General features: G+C 39.9%; 6 protein-coding genes; 4 read left to right on the top strand and 2 right to left on the bottom strand.

The window, feature by feature from the left end:
- Positions 1-6,192: 6,192 nt before the first annotated feature.
- Positions 6,193-8,142, top strand: GSBLH_T00001374001 (uncharacterized protein; the record flags this gene model as incomplete). XM_013039777.1 has 4 exons in its annotated part: positions 6,193-6,339; positions 6,371-6,471; positions 6,505-7,768; positions 7,800-8,142. 4 exons carry the CDS (start codon positions 6,193-6,195, stop codon positions 8,106-8,108), a joined length of 1,821 nt encoding a protein of 606 aa, XP_012895231.1. The 3' UTR covers positions 8,109-8,142.
- A 731-nt stretch (positions 8,143-8,873) lies between these two features.
- GSBLH_T00001373001 (uncharacterized protein) lies at positions 8,874-10,291 on the top strand. XM_013039776.1 has 8 exons: positions 8,874-8,991; positions 9,023-9,064; positions 9,098-9,127; positions 9,159-9,212; positions 9,242-9,277; positions 9,309-9,452; positions 9,490-9,538; positions 9,568-10,291. Exons 1-8 carry the CDS (start codon positions 8,937-8,939, stop codon positions 9,755-9,757), a joined length of 600 nt encoding a protein of 199 aa, XP_012895230.1. The 5' UTR covers positions 8,874-8,936; the 3' UTR covers positions 9,758-10,291.
- A 492-nt stretch (positions 10,292-10,783) lies between these two features.
- On the bottom strand, positions 10,784-12,072 carry GSBLH_T00006260001 (uncharacterized protein; the record flags this gene model as incomplete). The annotated part of the gene is made up of 6 exons (XM_013039775.1): positions 10,784-10,855; positions 10,885-10,954; positions 10,983-11,182; positions 11,219-11,556; positions 11,587-12,025; positions 12,055-12,072. The coding sequence occupies 6 exons, from the start codon at positions 12,070-12,072 to the stop codon at positions 10,784-10,786; spliced, it is 1,137 nt and encodes a 378-aa protein (XP_012895229.1).
- A 1,271-nt stretch (positions 12,073-13,343) lies between these two features.
- Positions 13,344-13,828, top strand: GSBLH_T00001372001 (uncharacterized protein). XM_013039774.1 has 3 exons: positions 13,344-13,395; positions 13,460-13,565; positions 13,596-13,828. The coding sequence occupies exons 1-3, from the start codon at positions 13,372-13,374 to the stop codon at positions 13,799-13,801; spliced, it is 336 nt and encodes a 111-aa protein (XP_012895228.1). The 5' UTR covers positions 13,344-13,371; the 3' UTR covers positions 13,802-13,828.
- A 27-nt stretch (positions 13,829-13,855) lies between these two features.
- On the bottom strand, positions 13,856-14,461 carry GSBLH_T00001371001 (uncharacterized protein; the record flags this gene model as incomplete). XM_013039773.1 has 4 exons in its annotated part: positions 13,856-14,043; positions 14,074-14,175; positions 14,210-14,321; positions 14,354-14,461. 3 exons carry the CDS (start codon positions 14,459-14,461, stop codon positions 14,123-14,125), a joined length of 273 nt encoding a protein of 90 aa, XP_012895227.1. The 3' UTR covers positions 13,856-14,043; positions 14,074-14,122.
- A 112-nt stretch (positions 14,462-14,573) lies between these two features.
- On the top strand, positions 14,574-15,601 carry GSBLH_T00001370001 (uncharacterized protein; the record flags this gene model as incomplete). The annotated part of the gene is made up of 5 exons (XM_013039772.1): positions 14,574-14,622; positions 14,654-14,724; positions 14,756-14,898; positions 14,929-15,043; positions 15,074-15,601. 5 exons carry the CDS (start codon positions 14,574-14,576, stop codon positions 15,599-15,601), a joined length of 906 nt encoding a protein of 301 aa, XP_012895226.1.
- Between the last annotated feature and the right edge of the window lie 2,603 nt (positions 15,602-18,204).

Below are 18,204 nucleotides of genomic sequence, written 5' to 3'. Positions count from 1 at the left end.
AGTCCATTACATTAGGTGACGAGACGTTTTCTAATTCCTTATCTACAGTTATTGAGAGTATTGAAGAATTTGGATGTTATGATCGATCTAGATCTGCCTAAATTACAATCCATTACACTTGGTTGGAACTCACTGTATGGAAGTGAAGATGACGAGTCGTGTTCCTTGGTAATGCGAAGTAATAATAAAATGATTCGAAATGATTGCACATAGATCTTCCAAATCTGGCATCTATCAGTTCGAGAGGAGATAGCTTCTCCTACTCTTGTAATGTGACATTGGATAGTAGTTAATAAGGTAGTAAAATGATTTTAAATAGATATTCCAAATCTTAAATCGATTGATTTACCTGGATCTTTTCAAAGTATAATATCACAATCAATTTCGAGTTTTGCTTGTTTGATGCGATTTGATTCATAGATGTATCTTCTATTCTGGCTGATTTAGTCACTAAGGAAGAATAGTGTATGGAAATTCATTTCTGTCACTTAGAAGCCAGTTATCGACATCGTATCTGATTCAATATTTCATTGTTTGTTTTCTATATCCTTTGATAAATATCTATGTATATATGATGGCAATCATAAAAACCTTAATCACTCATTCTATTATACCTTAAATGGATATGAATATGAAATAGAGGTTATTCAAGGATATGCTCTATAATAGCTAGTCTACTGGAAGATATATGGATGCACAATGTATGTTCTCATTCTAGGTGAATAATAAGATAACCATTGATCATAGTTTCTGTACAACCAAAATTGTAATAGTGAAATGTAATAGTACAGATATATGCTTAGTTTCGCAATCTCCTCCATTTTACTCAATTGTTTCTATTTTGATGCAAAACTTTGCTGATTTTGTCAATTCTGCTATTAGTAACTATCATATTGATAGTTCCCTTATTCAAAATGTGCAGGGATGCTTGGGTAAAGAAATGAAACCAAATGGCTGGATTTCACTCATATTGGGTAATAGACAATGTGTAGTATTGCAATTCAATAATGGAGTATTCATGAATCAAGGATTTGTCCTCAATGAGCAGAAAGTGTTGAAAGTGATTGGAAGTCATCAAATCGGTGATATTTCATCTAATGAAGAACAATCCATAGAAGTAGTAGAAGGAATAGTGGATTTGGATCATGGAAGTCGATTTGAAGGATTGGTGTTGACAGAAAAAGAAAAAGAAAAAGAAAAAGAAAAAGAAAAAGAAGGTAAAATAGGAATTCCATTTGGATATGGTGAAATGTATGATGATGATGGAATATTGGTGTACAAGGGCATAATGATCAATTGGAAACGATTTGGATATGGAACGAGTTATCATAATAATGGTTTGATTGAATATGAAGGATATTGGTGTGATGATAAGCGATTTGGAAGTGGAAAAGTGTATGATCGATATGGTAAACTAGTGAATGAATGTGAATGGTGTAATGGAATTGAATGTGATATTGAGTATGAAGGAGATGGAAGCAAACCACTGAATATCGGAATGAAACATTTGAAACTGACTAACAATTGTGTATTGGAAGATTGGAATGTTTCATTGTTGTATAATTTGGAATCAATCGAAATTGGTGATGAATGTTTTAAATCAGTGCAAACATTCCAAATCGAAGGATTGAATCGATTGAAAACCATCAAAATCGGTGAGAGTTCATTTACACGAGTGGAGGAGGCCATTTGGAATGATGACTGGAGTGTTGCCAACAATAGGGTCAACAATCAATCGAAATCATTCCACATATTGAATTGTGAATCATTGGAATCCATTCATATTGGTGAAAACAGTTTCAGCGATTTTGCTGGCGAATTTGAATTGAAGAATCTACCACAATTACAATCCATTCAAATTGGTACAATTGGAAAAGACTCTCAGAATTTCTTTTGTAGTTCCCTCGTGCTTCGAGGTATTGAATTGTATAGAATATTTGAATAATGCATAGATCTTCCAAATCTACAATCCATTACAATTGGTGACTATGCATTTTGTATTTCTTTATCAACAATAATGGAAAGTATTGAATGAATTTGTTAAAATTTATTTCAATAGATCTTCCATCATTACAATCCATTTCACTCGGTTATGCTACCTTAGATGGTAGTTTTTGTGATTCTTCATGTTCCTTGGTAATGCGAAGTATGAATCAAGCGATTCGAAATGATTGAATGTAGATCTTCCAACTCTAACATCCTTCACTTCTAAGGGATGCAGCTTTCAATATCCTCGTATTGTGACATTGGAAAGTAGTTCAAAGGAAAGAATATGGATAAATAAAAGATATTCCCAATCTTCAAAATTTCGAGCTACCTGTTTCATTCGAAACGATTGTATATACAAGTGTAAAAAGTACGTTTATGAATACAGTTAAACGAAGATGTTCATTCTATACTCGCAAACCGGTTTCCTTCTGTGGTGCATCAAAATGATTACATTCTCTCTATCAATTCAAGTATTACAATTATAGAAATTCCCAATTGGACATGCAATGAAAGTGACTATTTAACATTTGATTTTTCCCGTTTTTCTCTGGTGGAGTCAATCGAAATCGGCGACAACTGCTTTGGGTCAGTGAAAACATTCCACATCGATGGATTAAATCGACTGAAGACTATCAAAATCGGAAGCAATTCGTTTACTCAAATGAAGAATGTGTTGTGGGATGAACTAGATTATACCGAGACAAATACTGCTCATAACCAATCGAAATCATTCCACATATTGAATTGCGAATCATTAGAATCGATTAAAATTAGTGAAAACAGTTTCAGTGATTTTGCTGGCGACTTTGAATTGAAGAATCTACCACAATTACAATCCATTCAAATCGGAACAATTGAAACTAGTTCATACAACTTTTTCTGTAGTTCCTTTGTGCTTCGAGGTATTGAACTGATTTTGAGTATTGAACTCGATAGATCTTCCCAATCTACACTCCATTACATTAGGCGATTGGACATTTGCCAATATATTATCAGTAGTATTTGAAAGTATAGGACGCGAGCGATGAATGATTCTCTAGATCTTCCTTCACTGCAATCCATTCAACTTGGTTTTTATTCACTTCATGGAAGATATGATGATGAGGAGCCATGCTATTCATTGATAATGCGAAGTATGAATAAAGTTGTAGACATGAATGAATTTAGATCTTCCAAATCTAACATCTTTCAAATCTGGGGGATATAGTCTTGTGTATCCCCGCTCCATTAATTTGGAGAGTATTACAAAGTGCTCAATTTTGAATTTTTAGACATTCCCAATGTTCAAAATGTGAGTTTGCTCGGATCCTACTGGAATTGCCAGTCGAAGTCGATTTCGAGTACTTTGCAGTGCAGAGTTTGTTTGATTTTTAGATGTTTCCTCGATTCTTATAGATCGTGTCGAAATCGAACAGTAATTCTTTGGCAGGATATGTCAATATGCATCTCCTGCGTGCTACTCTATTGATGCAATTCTATTATTGGTGGTGACTTGTTTTGTTTTTACAAATGGTTTACTGTTAAACTCTGTCATTTTAATATTATGGTCGTGTTTTTAAACACTTCTTTTGAGAAAATTTGCATCCGTTTTATTATTATCAGCAGTTATCGATTCGTGTATAGTTTTTTATCTTTCTTCAAGTTATGAAACAGTGTAAAATTCCATAGCTCTTTGCTTTCACTTGAAATCTGTAAAACGATTGGGAATGGAAAGGTCTATAAATATACGATTCACTTAAATAGCACATTTCTTGATCCTTATAAGCAGTTCTCAAGAAATCACAGAAAGAAAGCAAGCCACAAATGAATCACAAGTTACAATTGCTACATTATGAATTGCTCAAGAAATACGCATTAATCAAAAAGGTACCCAGTCCTATCTTTTTTTTTGCTTGTTTTCAGTATGAGCTAATATAGTTATTGAGAAGATGTATAATTGAAATAACATAATAAACTCATTCTCTGAACTATACTTCCCTTAATCCATTCTTTTACATACTGACTTCGATTACAATCATACAGTCAAGCTACTTGCGGTCCAACATAGTTCAGCAATTAGATTCTACCCATCCCGACACTGCAAACTAAAACACATAGAAATGTCTATAGAATGATCACGCTGCTTTCTCGATTCCAAAAATACATTCCTCTTTGGTATTCTGGAAACGCCAATTCTTTCCAGTCTAAAACATATTATTCTTTTTTGTACTTTTATAGCTTTTTCATTTCCTATTATAAGTATTATTAAGTAATACCACACTAGGAATAGCCTGCTCTATCGATATCTCTAAGATGTGTAAATTACCTGTATCTGGTGTTTTTCTATACAGTGTGTTAACTGCTTACATACTATCGTTCATAATTTTTATGAACAATCAGCCAATCTTGACTGTTTTTGAATGGAACGTTCAAAAGAATAATCATTGTTCGCATGCAAAGTGGATAAACGCTACATCTGGAATGGATAGTCCAAAGCAAGAAGAACTGAACGTGGTCACATCTATCGAAAGGAAGTTTGCCAACAAGCAAGTCGTTCAATCTCAGTTGGAGCACGCTATTTCAAATGAGAGGAGAATAAATACTGGTTTTGTTAATGATAGTTCGGTTGTTCCCTCAAATGCTGGGAATTATTCCATTGAGCAAACGTAACTGTGTATGTCTGGTGCTATTCGTCTTAGATTTCCAACTATTCCCTCGCTAGTCTCAATCGTCCGTCATCCTAGCTCTGCTCCTCAGAACACACTGGACGGCACTTCCCAACCCTCTCGTTCTAATTCATGGTTTTGGAAAACCCGATCGAACCTTTTGACAACCAATGGGAACTCCCGTTCCTCCTACCATCACACGGCGGTAAACATCATGAATCCCGATTCCCGGTTCAAAAACGTCCCCGACCCAATCGTCACATACCAATCCCGTGTTCTGCAACAACGCAACTTCGACGCCTTTCTCCAGGCTCTGGAATCTCGCTTCAACGCCACCCCCGAATTCACAATCAACCACCGACCCCACAAAGAGTCCGGACTGGGCAACGTCATTCGAGGCGTGATGACCACCGTCTTCGTCGCTTCGGTGACCGAGCGATCCTTCCACAGTACTCGTTTTGATGGCGTTTGACCTGCAGTCGGATCGAACCCCAGCTTTTTGCAGTCGTTTTTCCTCCCCTTTCGGAATATGGACCGACTTGTTTCGGCCTCAAAAGAGGGTCGAGTCACGTGCCACGACTTCCTGAGCATCCCCTACTTTTATAACTTCTTCTACCGACGCGATTTGCATCGCTTGAAATACAAACTCGACCCTTGTTACATCTACTACTCCGACATCACGGCGCATCACATCAACGTGCCTCTCTACCGATCCACGCTCGAAGCCAACGGATTGCTTCCCATCGTTCCTCAGGACATTGTTTCGCCCACATGGGTCGGCAGAGAGTTCCGAATGCTCATGTACCGGCTGCTTCTCAATCCAGATTACGAGATGTGCACGCTGATCAACCGGCATTTGACGCAGCTGCACAAGCGGACGATGATTGGGATCCAGTTGCGCCTGGGAGGATATCTGGCGAATTATCAGGAGCGGAAGATCCAGGGGATTTACGCAATGAATGTAGCGCTGAACGAGGCGGCGGCGTATATGCGAAAGCACAATCTGCGACGAAATGACACGTACTTGTTTGTTTCCACGGATTCGGACAGTGTTATGAGAAAAATCAAGGCAATTGTGAAAAAGACGGGGGATAATTTTGTGTACAGCGTGAATGATTTCAAGATCGGCCATTCCTCGACGGCGAAGTCTGGAGATAGGGGAATTGAAACATGGAAGAAGTTTTATCAGCGTGCGATCATGGATATGTTCATCTTGAAGGATAGCGACTATCTCATCTATTCAGAAGGAAGCAGCTTTGGAGGGATTTCTTCCCAACTCCAGAAAACGTTTGACAACCAAGTGTCAAGCGACGAGTTTTTGAAACGAAAAGGGTTGAAATGTTCAGTCTACTCGCAACGGACCAAAGCGGGCGAATCTTTTACGATTTTGCGCTCTAGAGGAGAAAAAGAAAGGAGACTGCGGTTTAATGTGTAATAAAGTACGGAACTGTTTGTGAAATACAACATACGTTTGTCGTCATGCTGAAACTCCCTAATGTTTGGTTTCTTAGAGCCATTCATCCCCACTTCCCAAATATTCACTGTTTGATAATATCTCATGGCTACCTTTGAATCTATTCAGACCGGAAACATTCACATTGATGAGGGAGAGCGAAACATCGAGGACCTGAGCCCTCTTGCGAAGGACCGAATCAACTACAAGCCTCGCTATCCGGCTTGCTTCGAAAATCCGGAAAAGGTCAATGTAGTGTATCTGTGAACGAGCTAACAGCTAGGTGGAGTTCTTCGATCACACCACCTTCAAAGATATCGACCGTCCTCTTCTTGAAGGCTACTTCCCCAACTCGATTCATTATCCTATCATGAAGTTTGTAGAGTACGCTCCGTTTGCATTGTTAAGTAATTCTAGTGAAGAGGGCCGCACGGATGCTCTGAACGTTGGTATTGTGTTCTGTGGTCGTCAGAGTTCTGGAGGCCATAATGTGATTACCGGCGTGTTCGATTACCTCCACAAAATGAATCCCAACAGCAAGCTTTACGGTTTTATCGGAGGTACGTCGGGTCTGTTCGAAGGATCTTCCGTGGAGCTGACGGAAGAGAAGCTGAAGCTGTATCGCAACATGGGCGGCTACGATCTTCTGGGTCGTTCTGCCGATAAAATTTCGGAGGAAGACTACTCGAAAGTGGTTGCCACTTGCACGAAGCTCAATCTCCATGGTCTTGTGCTGATCGGAGGCGCCTACACGGCCACGGATGCCACTCTTCTCACCGAGTTCTTCCTGAACAGTGGCGTAACGACTCGCATTGTGGTGGTTCCTTGCGACTACTCCCGCGATTTAAAGAACCATTTCATCGAAACGACGGTGGGTTTCGACACGTTCTGCCGCACCGTCTCGCAGCTGATCGGCAACATCTGCACGGACTCGCGCTCCGCTGCGAAGTACTACCACTTCATTCGTCTGCTGGGCCGTTCTCCTTCCCACGTGGTGCTTGAATCCGCCTTGCAGAGCCATCCGAACTATGCGGTGATTTCGGAGGAAGTGGCGGCCAAGCGAATGACGCTGCTGCAGGTGGTGAACAAGATCGCGGATATGATTTGCCAGCGCGCTGAGAAGGGATTGAACTATGGCGTGGTGCTGATTCCTGAGGGTTTGATCAAGGCGATCTCTGAGTTCTACTATTTGCTGGACGAGATTTCGACCTATGTGAACAAGGGAATGAAGCACGAGGAGATCTACGCGAAGCTCACGCCGTGGAGCAAGGCGCTCTTCGATTTCTTGCCTGCTGTGATCCAGAAGCAGATCTTCAATCCTCCCGAATCGCGCGGAAGCTTCCAACTCCACGCGATTTCGACGGAAGTCATGATCGGCGATTTGGTGAAGAAGGAACTGCAGCGTCGTAAGGAAGAGGGAAGCTACAACGGACACTTCGATTATCAGACTCACTTCCTCGGCTATCAGGCTCGAACCTCGTTCCCTTCTCTGTTCGACTGCGACTATGCGTATGCTTTGGGACGAGAGGCAGCCGCGCTGATTCAGAACAATCTCACCGGATATATGGCGACCTTGCGGAATCTGAAGGAGGAACCGTCGGAATGGATTCCCTATGCGGTGCCTCTTCTGGCCTTCTGCACCGTGGAAGCGAAGCAGGGAGTGTATCGTCCCTCGATCCCTGTAGATGGAGAATGGATGGTTTGAAGTGTAGGAATCGAACGTGGATATGAACGATGCTCCGTTCCTGAAGTTCGTGGCTCATCGTGACAGCTGGGCTGTGAAGGACGACTACTGCAACCCGGGATCGGTCCAGTTCGGAGGCGCTGGAAGCTGGAACACGACGCTGTCGCTGCAGATCGAAAAGCACGACTATCTGAAGCGAATCCAGCTGCTTCGTGATGAACTGAAGGCTGTGGAGAAGATTTGCCTGCCTGGATGCGATGCGTTGTTGGTGGATTCTGCGATTGCTGGAGTGGAGGGAGTGATTGAGCAACTGGAGATTATCAAGAAGAAGATTTAAGCAGTGAAGTGGATGAATAAAAGATCTTTTTAATGGATTGTTTGTTGGAAGCATAGGCGAGAAGTGAGCGAATCTTGAGGGTTAGGTTTGTTGGTAGTGATGTATCGACATGTATACAATGTATTGATGATGCAGCATACAAGAAATGGAAAAAGGGTTGGCTAATTGAGTGAATCATTCGTTTCTCTGCTTGAAAAGATTATTTGAATCATGTGTGAACCACAATCACTGAGTTATAAACAACATGGTCATGCAAAACATGAACATCTTTATACTAGACTCAAATGACTACACTTTTCTTTTCTCCCACTCCAAATCGATGAGTACGAGGAGAGCTGTCCTTACTCTATACAAAAGAGCTCTTAGAGTATCACAAAATTGCCCTGACTCAATTATGAGAAGAAAGGTGCGTTTCGTGGAAATAAATAATAAAATAGATGTGTTCGAACGTGAGAGAAGTTTTTGAAACAAACCGAAACCTGAAAGATGCAAAGCAAATCGAATGGCATTTATGTGAAGGTATGGAAACTGAAAACTGTTTAACAAGAAGGGAATAAGGTGGTTGATGTGATTGAATCGATTAACCACTATCCGTCCAATGTTTTAGAATTGTTTTCAAGAAAACCAAAATGATTCAGTCGGTTTAGTGTAGTATATAGTATAGTATTGACTCGTTGCTTGTCGTGTTTGTTTCCATTCGGAATAAGTGAGAAAATTGGCCGATTTTTTGCTTTTCGACTTTTGAAGTATTCTTATTTCATATATCCATCAATAATTTATATTTGGTTTTGATCAAATAGTAGTATTCGATAAATAATATAGATACAAATGGCAGACTATCCATTTTCGCATCCCCAGCAATCTAATCTATTTCACGGATATAGTGTGTTTGAAATATGCGTTTGATGCTTTAGGTGATATATTTGTTCCAGTTTCTGTGGGACCAACAAACCAAGGTAAAAAGGTGTGTGTTGATTAATAATGAATAGATAAAATGCCTGGATCAATTCCAATGAGTGGTATTATATCCCTTTGCTTTGATGAGTCTAGGTTATATTGGCGTTCCTGTCAATCCATTTCCCTATAATCCAGTAAACGATCCCAGTAATTTGTTCTTCCAATTTTTGAATTAGCCTATCCATGGGGTTATGATCATCCTTTTCCGCAAGGTATGCATTGTCCCTTTCCAATCTCTCCTAGAACACGATATAAACCGACAAAGTCAGAACATGATGTCCACGCAGTACATGAACTCCGACTATTACCGCATGTACTCCGTTCCACCAATGCCTCACCCCCAAAACGGCGGTCTTCCTCCTCCCTACTCCCAATCGACCAATAGCCGTATTTCCTCTCTATTTTTGATTTTTTTATTATTCAGTGTCTCTTTCGGACCAAAACGACCCAAATAAATTCATGATGCCCCCATTGTACCCCCATCCTCATCTCTTCTCTCCAGACCTTCCCCCGATCTGCCTCCCTCCACTCTCTGGAACCCCGCCCTCACCACCCCGCCAAATCCATTTTCCCCCCAAAACTTCCGGAATTTGCCGCCCAAATCGATCCTCAAAAAGCCAATCAAATCGCCCGACGCCATTCAATTCGCCTTCACCGACGAGGAGTTACACATCAAACCGGGAGTTTCGTGACCATTCCAGGGGAGTTTCATTGTAGAAACGTGCTGCCGCCCGTTCTGCACGAACTTTTCCGCGGGGATGTCGGGACCAATGAGGCGCTGGATTCCGCGGTGGATATGATGAAACCCCCGCTGTTTCCCTCGCAATTCAAGTCGTTTGATGTGCGGAATTCTGGACTTTTTTTGACATGTAGTCCGATGTGCTGCTTTTCATTTTTTATGGATTACCGCGGGAGTACCTACAAGTGGGCGTGAATCGCGGTTCTTATGCGTAGTTGTTGGCTGCCCAGGAGTTGTATAACCGCGGTTTTGTATATCATAAAGAACGAAAAGAGTGGTTTAAACGCGATTCAAATAGTCGAAACAGTGGAAACAGTGGAAACAGTGGAAACAGTGGAAACAGTGGAACGGGGACGGTTTCTCTGAAGGAACGATTTGACGTGGAATCGTGGAAACTGGAGGCATGGAATGATCCAATCAAAGAAAGCGAGTTGCTGTCTGTGGAAGAAATCGAGGAAGTGTTAAAGAAAACAGAGCAATAAAAGAGTGTTTGTTTGTTTTAGTAATCCGATTCTTCTTCTTCATTATTGTTATTATTGAAAATCATTTCTTTGTCGTTGTCCAAGTCATAATCTGATTCATCTTTGCTCATCGATTTCATTTCGATCGGAGTGAATTGTCCAAACTCTTCTTCTTCTTCTTCTTCTTCTTCTCGCGTTCTTCTCTTCATCGACTTGTTCCATCGAGAAGAGCCAAAGGCACCATTCAATTCATTGGAATCATTCAATTCATTCATTTGATTCAATGTGTTAATATCATTCAAATCTTTCAATTCATTCAATTCATTCAATTCATTCAATTCATTCAATTCATTCAATTCATTCAATTCATTCAATTCATTCAATTCATTCAATTCTTTCGACTTGTTGGATTCATTTCCCATCTCCTCGATCACCTGCTGCACAAACTCAAATTCCTTTCCATTCAGAATTCCGTTATGTCCGCAATGAATCGCCAACACCCGGATGTTCCCTATTTCTTACCACCTTTCCACGTTTCCACCTGGAATCACTCCATTCTCGCGGTTATTGCACTCCTTCACGCGCTCCCACTATGGAGAAACGGAGAAACTTCCCTTACCAACGCGACCAATTCGCCGAATTCCCGCGTGGCACAATCGTGGAAACTCGGCATGGCCAGAATTTCCCCCCTATGTCGAAGCAAAACCGCGGTTCTACAGGCGATCCCAGTCAATTCCGCGGGAAAGAAACGTCGTCACGCGATGCCGCCAAGTCTGGAAATGAGCGAAAAACCGCGGTGAAACCATCAAAAACCGAACGATGAATGAAACTCCCTCGCGCTGCTGCGCCTGGGGAGCAAAAAACAGGGACTTTATTGGAATTCCACAAATAAAAGTCTTGTAAAAGAGAATTGCGAGCTAGACGGAATACTATTCCATCGAAAAAGAAACTACCTTGGTTCGTTGTGAAACTCCCTCCATTTCGATAACCTGCCATTCGGTCATCGCTTCGTAATTGCTCAATTCGCTTTCGATGTCGTTTACCGTGGGAATTCGACCGACGATTTCCCGCCCTTTTTGAATTCCCGCCAAAAACAAAGTTTCGATTTCGTTCACGTCGGAATCTGGACGACAATAGCGTGATGTCAGACCCGTGATGAGCGAAGCGGGGAAACAAACGATTTCGTCTTCGGGGTCAAACAAAATCAGGGAGTTTCGATGAATGTCAAAAATAGGGGCTATTTTCATCGGCCATCGACGACAAATTTTGACCAAAACCGCGATTATGGAGGCTATTTTCGAGGGTCATTTTCCAAAAATACGGACGAATTCGGATACGAGGGAATTCATGTCGCAGAATGTTCGATCGAATATCAAGAGGGGAGTTTCATTGGATACCCGCGGGACAACGAAACCTCCAATACTCGTCCCATGCACAATTTCGAGGCTAATTTTGTACTTCTTTTCGACGAATTCCACGGCTAATCGTGCGTCCGAAACAGTATTCTCGGGAGTTACATCGCCGGTGGACCCTCCACTCCCGCGGTAATCGTACACGAGCACGTGATAGCCGAGTTTTGTATAGAAATGGACAGAAGGATCGCAGTCGTAATAGCATTCCGCCACACAAGCATTGGGCGAAACCAGCAGGACGACATGCGAAGAATGGTGATTGGTAACCGCGGGGAAGAAGAGAATGGAAGTGATGGTTTGATGATCATGAGTGTGAATGGAAAAGACTTCGGATGAAATCCTTCGCGTCTATGGAAAGAGGCGAATTTTTGGAATACCATTTTCCGTTGAATCATTGGAAAAGTGACAAAGAATGGAGATGTGGGTCGAAGATAACAAAACAAATCCCTCCAAAAATGGACATGCCGGAAATAGGAGGAAACATTACTAAGAGAAGGCGGAACATGGAGAGCACTGTCCATCTACAAAAAATGGGATGAAGAGTAAAAAAAACGGTTGTTTGTAAATTGGACATTTGATTTTCGATATTTTCGATATTTTCTATGGTCAATCCCTCAAGCAGAAAATACGCTTCGAAGGATTGTGTGAATCAAGAACGAGTACGATTGCATCAATAAGAGATTCAATGCATTCTAAAAGAGGAAGCTCTTGGACTTAGCACACAAATTTAAATCAAAAGGATACTGGAAACAGGCAGGTCTTGACCCAGAATATAGCGAACATCGTTTAGTTTCTTCCTACTAATCTTGAGATAGATAAATCCACTTTGGTTCTTTTTGTTGAGATAATCAACTCCTTGAGAAATCTAGTTTCATATAAAAATAAAACGTCCACATTCTCACATATACTTTTCAAGGTTTGATGAAGACCGAGAGTTTCGTCTCGCAGCAAGAGACGATTAGACTAATCAGCAAACAAAGTTTTATAGTACAATTCGAGTTGTACTGATATACATAATCCGTTTGGACAACCAGGAAACAAAGAGATATGTCGAAACTCCAACTTCAATAGCCAAGAATAGCCACTGTCCCTTCTTCATTTGCAGAACACAAAAAGAGCTATAATTTCAAGGAACACCCAAATGCGCACAATGCACACCCAATAACGAATAATACAGGTAGATACACGTGAATGAACACAACAATATACCTCTATCATTCAGTTTCGTACCACACCTAGTACAAGCACCAAGGTTAGTTTTGAGTGCGAATTTCGACGTGCCATATATTTAATTTCGTTATCACGTCTGCAAATCACAATTCGCAGAACAAGCAAATGTTATCTATTCCTATTCGAATCGGTGAAAAGTGTTTTCTATATACTGTAAACATTCTATTAAGTATATTCAGCGCTGATTCCATGATCCAAAACAATCGGTATAAAATACACAAGGATAACACCTATTTTCGTATTCCACTATTACAACAAAAGTATATATCCTATTTGGCATATAGAATCTTTGTAGAATCTGTAAAGAAATGTGAATTGAGAAAAATGTAAGCATGTAGGGGGTCCGAATATTTAAATTCGATTCTTAAGAAATTAACAGGGAGTCATTTTTACCCCAGGATTGCCCTTCTTTTTACAAATTGTCATTTCTTTAGAAAAAGAGGTACCTTATTTTATCTTTCATAATGCCCGCCATCACCAAGTCGAATGTAAGTGTCATTTCTGTGAAAACTGCAATATTTCTCTTGAGTAACGTGTCTAACCGTATTTTAGAAGAAGAACGCTGATAGCATTAACACCAAGTTGCAGCTTGTCGTGCGAAGTGGAAAGCTTCTGCTCGGATACAAATCTGTTCTGAAAAGTCTGCGTAGCGGAAAGGGTTTGTGTTCGGAGAGGTCGTGATGTATAGCTAAGCTGATCCTTGTTGCTACCAACTGCTCTCCTCTGAGAAAGTCGGAGATTGAGTATTATGCTATGCTCTCCAAGACCACTGTTCACCACTATCAGGGAGACTGCAGTGATTTGGGAACTGCTTGCGGAAAGATGTTCAACTGCTCTGCTGTGTGCATTTTGGATGCTGGTGATTCTGATATTCTCCGCAGCTTCGAGAATTAAGACATTACTATAAGAGACCTCTTTCAATTTGTTTGTTTGTAACTCTAAACAGTGTTTTATTCCTCTAAAAGACTTTCATCCTCCTCCTTTTCCATATTCATAGAGTCTTCTTCTTCTTCCTTCTCCTTCTTAGATACCTTTTCATTCACAGCAGCCAATATTTTCTTATACAAGGCACACTTTTTCTTAATCTGACCAACAGACCACTGGTCAACATTTAACTTGATATCTCTAAACATAGCCTATCCATTACGATACAAAAGTTATCTTACCTCGTAATCCTCTCCATAACGCTCAATCAAGTTACGAACGTGCTCTTGATCAAACATATTCATCTGAAGATTCTCCTTCTTCACAACTTCCTGAGGAACAAACTCTATATTACTCACCACTCATTCCCATACCTACCGATAACAGGTTTTATATTCGAAGCTTCTTCTCTTTTCACGGCATTGACATCCGTGCAAAGACCTAAACGTTCGTAATTCTGTCGGATGGTCTTTTTGTTATCCCACACTTTCTATTCAATTAGACATACCAGAAACATCATACCCGAATCGCCTGGCTTCCGAAAGCACCCTTTCTGAACTTAATGTAGTTCTTTTGTTTCAGAGAGACTTTTGGTCCCTTCTTTCTCAAATTTCTTCTAGCATAAGGCATTATTATGTATCGTTACAATAATGTTTATTGTAAACTACCTTGTTTTTAGAATAGTTGCCAAAATGATAGGAAAACCGTTTTGCTCGTCTGCCTTTTTTTAAGATTATTTCAAATGGGAAGCACCGAGTCTACAACCGTAACGCATGGGCAGCCTCCTCCAGGTAATCTGCTCCTTCGTTTGTACTAATGTAGAGATGGTAAACAATCTAGTTCGTCGAACAGATGGTCTACAACCTCCGTTTCTTGCTCCTCGATTTGAACCTGTAGATTGTAGTTATTGTTTGTAAACGATAGTATAATCCCAAAACTTTATACAAGATTGAATGTCCGATCTCCATAAATCCTAGGAGCGTCGCACTATGCCCATCACCAGGCGATCCTGAGAAACTGGGAGTGTGTTTCAAGGGGAAGTGCTTAAAACCCAGTTCTTTACAAATGTATCATTTAACACTCCGAGTTGAGTGAAGATTCTCTTTTGTACGCGAAGAAACGGATGATAATCTCGTACCATTAAAGCATACGCTATTGCCCACAACACTGAATGATTGCAGGCCGCAGCCACCCAAAATTCCTATTTTGCCGGTAGTAATGATATCCACAGTTCATGTTTAGAACGGTGAGTTTTCTTATAACAGCGCAGAGTCCGGTGTCTGCGTTTTTTCTCTTAGCGATATTCAGCTAAACCCTTCGAACCTAAAGGAACGCTGGTCATTAATCCTGCGTCTCAGTGTGGACACTCCCGATCCGATTTCTGTGAACACTCTCCAAGTTTACTGCGCCATCCGTGTGATTTCCGGCGTTGCCAAGCTGAAAGTGGTCACTCAGAAATGTGTTGTCCAAAATCGGGGGTATTTTATGAGCGAATTATATGGGTTGGGCGATATGTCGAAAGAAGAAGGAGAGGGTCGCGAGTGTGTGATTTGTATGACGAACGATCGGGACACCTGTGTCATGCCATGTCGTCATGTCTGTTGCTGTGCAGAATGCGCGAACACGCTGCGATTGCAGTCGGATCGATGTCCTGTGTGCCGTGAAGCCATCACCGAGTTGGTATATTTGACGGTGAACCCGGATTATCTCAATGCGCAGAGAGATCAATCGGGGACGCTGAACGTGGAAATGAATAACATGGGGTCATGAGAGCTGTTGCTACTGTTGTTTTGTTTTGTTTTTTGAGATTGGAGTGTTTGTTTACATAATGGAATGGGATGCTTCATTAGGCGGTGATGATGTGTCGGTTGTGAGATATTTCGGGGCAGATGCAACAGAAAAGCTTTGTTGTTCTATCTGTCCAGGGGTGAGACAGTATGAAAGTGGAAATAGAGTGATTTCGATGACGGTCATCGCTTATAAGTGAAGGAACAATTGTATTCGGTCTAATGCGTTGTGCATGATAGAAATGCTTTGCACTGTTATTGCTATTCTAGTATTTCTGATCATATTGCTTTTAAGCAGTATTGGTATAGAATAGAAGATTGGATCTCACTATATCATTATCTTTCTTTGGCGTATGTTTGATACTACATGTGAGTGTATCAGTCTATATATAATAATTATGTTACCACTTTGAATGAGCATAACGAAACGAAGCAAGTTAACAAATAATGTTTAAAATTGTTGCAGTACTGCAACAGCATATAATTCAACAATTCACAAGAGACAGGTGAATGATGAGAAAATGGTATTTTGTCACAACGGTACATTTCCCATTGATTATTGTTGTGTGTACTAATATCGAAACCAAAATATCTTATATAATGACCAGTTTGGGGAGAGGGTATGAAAAATGCAAAATTGTATCAATTAAACGTAATATTGATGTCCGTACAACAATGGCAAAATGTATTGTCTACTATAAAATAGAACTTTGGGCTTGTGTAAGCAAATGAAGCAACAACATCCAAATTATTGCAAAAACTATATTGTATTGTCTAACCTTTGTGCTTCTTTGTAATAGTGACAGAGTAGCAGTAATATGAACGTACTGATAATTATGAAGATGCAACGAATAATAGACAGGGTTATGTGTCAATATTTCTGAAAAATACGACTAAAGAAAAACAGCATGACCATAGTAATGTGTCAAAATGGATAAACAATGAAGAAATGGGCATATTTTTATTTCTTTCATTATGGTTAACAGTTTTGAAAGTACACATGCATAGATAGCATTGAAATATAGGTTTATCAAAGCAATTTAGAGAATCCAGTTATTTCCTTAACGACTATATTACCTCTAAAAAGAAGAAGATTTCCATTAATGGAGTCGATTATGAAGTGACTCTATATCAAGGAGACCATTCGAATGAATATTTGTTGAGTGAATTGAAAGATGGTAAAGTTGAAGGTCGATGTCAATTATTCAATCGTGGAATCCTGAGTCTATCATGGATGACGAAAAATGGTAAACGAATTGGTGGAGTGACAGAATATGAGAGTGGTAAAGCATTACAAAGAGAAAACTGGGATTCGATCCTTGGAAATGATGGAGATCGAAGAATGATCGAAAATAGTAAAGAAGGATTGATCATGACAATTCGATGTAAGTGTGAGAATGATGAAGAGAATGATAATGATATGGTGATCTATCGAGGTGGATTTGATGAAGAAATGAATCGAGATGGTTATGGAATCGAATATGATATAGAAAATGATGGTAAAGAGAAGATAGAAGGATATTGGTTGAAAGACAAATTGATTCAGATTGTTCGTGAATTTGATGCTGATAATAACCAAATGATCGAATATGCTGCAAACAATAGTAAAAATGGGAATGTGGAAATATTGAATCGAATTCCAATCTATATAGGAGGATATAGTATGGAAAATGGTAAATATGTACGACATGGATTGGGATATTTGATTGATGAAGCAAGTGGAACAGCAATTCGTGAAAGTGAATGGGAGCATGGGTTAGAGAAGAAAGGAGGAATCGATTTGTATGAAGGCTGGTATGTGAAAGGAATGAAAGAAAGTATTCGAAGTGTATTGAAAAAAGAAAATCCAGATAAAATGGAGAGTGTAAGAAAGAGTGATCATATACCTACCAAACGAGTTGAAATCCACAATAATTCCGAATTGAATAAAATGGATTGGACAGTAACGGATTTGGTGACGTGTGCAAACAGTGATTATGATTTAAGGTTATTGGATTTGAATCGATTCGAGTGGCTACGATCTCTTGAGATTAGCGATAATTGTTTTGGATCAGTGAAAACATTCCAAATCGATGGGTTGAATCGATTGAAAACTATCAAAATCGGGAGCAATTCATTTACACAAAACAGGTATTTTGAATATGATGAATCGAAATCATTCCACATATTGAATTGCGAATCATTGGAATCCATTCATATTGGTGAAAACAGTTTCACTGATTTTGCTGGCGAATTTGAATTGAAGAATCTACCACAATTACAATCCATTCAAATTGGTGAAGTTAGAAGTGGTTCAAGCAATTTCTGTTATAGTTCGTTTGTGATTCGAGGTAAGAAATGATATGATATTGAATATTTGAATGATACATAGATCTTCCAAATCTACAATCCATTACATTAGGTGATTATGCATTCCAAAGATCCTTATCAACAATAATGGAAAGTATTGAATGAATTCGAATGAAATGATTGATGTAGATCTTCCATCATTACAATCCATTCGACTCGGTAAGTATGCACTTTGTGGGAAAGGAGATGATTCGACTTCTTTGACAATGCGAAGTAATAATGAATTGATTGGTTATG

Source organism: Blastocystis hominis, assembly GCF_000151665.1.
Source record: "Blastocystis hominis, Singapore isolate B (sub-type 7) whole genome shotgun sequence assembly, scaffold_10".
NCBI classification, from domain to species: Eukaryota; class Bigyra; order Opalinata; family Blastocystidae; genus Blastocystis; species Blastocystis hominis.
This window is presented reverse-complemented; position numbering and strand designations above follow the sequence as displayed.

Bases quoted from the DNA above. Each gene is read 5' to 3' on its own strand.
- GSBLH_T00001372001 (XM_013039774.1), top strand. From the start codon at position 13,372: ATGCCCGCCATCACCAAGTCGAAT. The intron at 13,396-13,459 runs GTAAGTGTCATT...ACCGTATTTTAG, and splicing joins CCGCCATCACCAAGTCGAAT to AAGAAGAACGCTGATAGCAT. The intron at 13,566-13,595 runs GTTTGTGTTCGG...CGTGATGTATAG, and splicing joins AAGTCTGCGTAGCGGAAAGG to CTAAGCTGATCCTTGTTGCT.
- GSBLH_T00001373001 (XM_013039776.1), top strand. From the start codon at position 8,937: ATGGCAGACTATCCATTTTCGCATCCCCAGCAATCTAATCTATTTCAC. The intron at 9,213-9,241 runs GTAATTTGTTCT...TTTTTGAATTAG, and splicing joins TAATCCAGTAAACGATCCCA to CCTATCCATGGGGTTATGAT. The intron at 9,278-9,308 runs GTATGCATTGTC...AATCTCTCCTAG, and splicing joins TGATCATCCTTTTCCGCAAG to AACACGATATAAACCGACAA.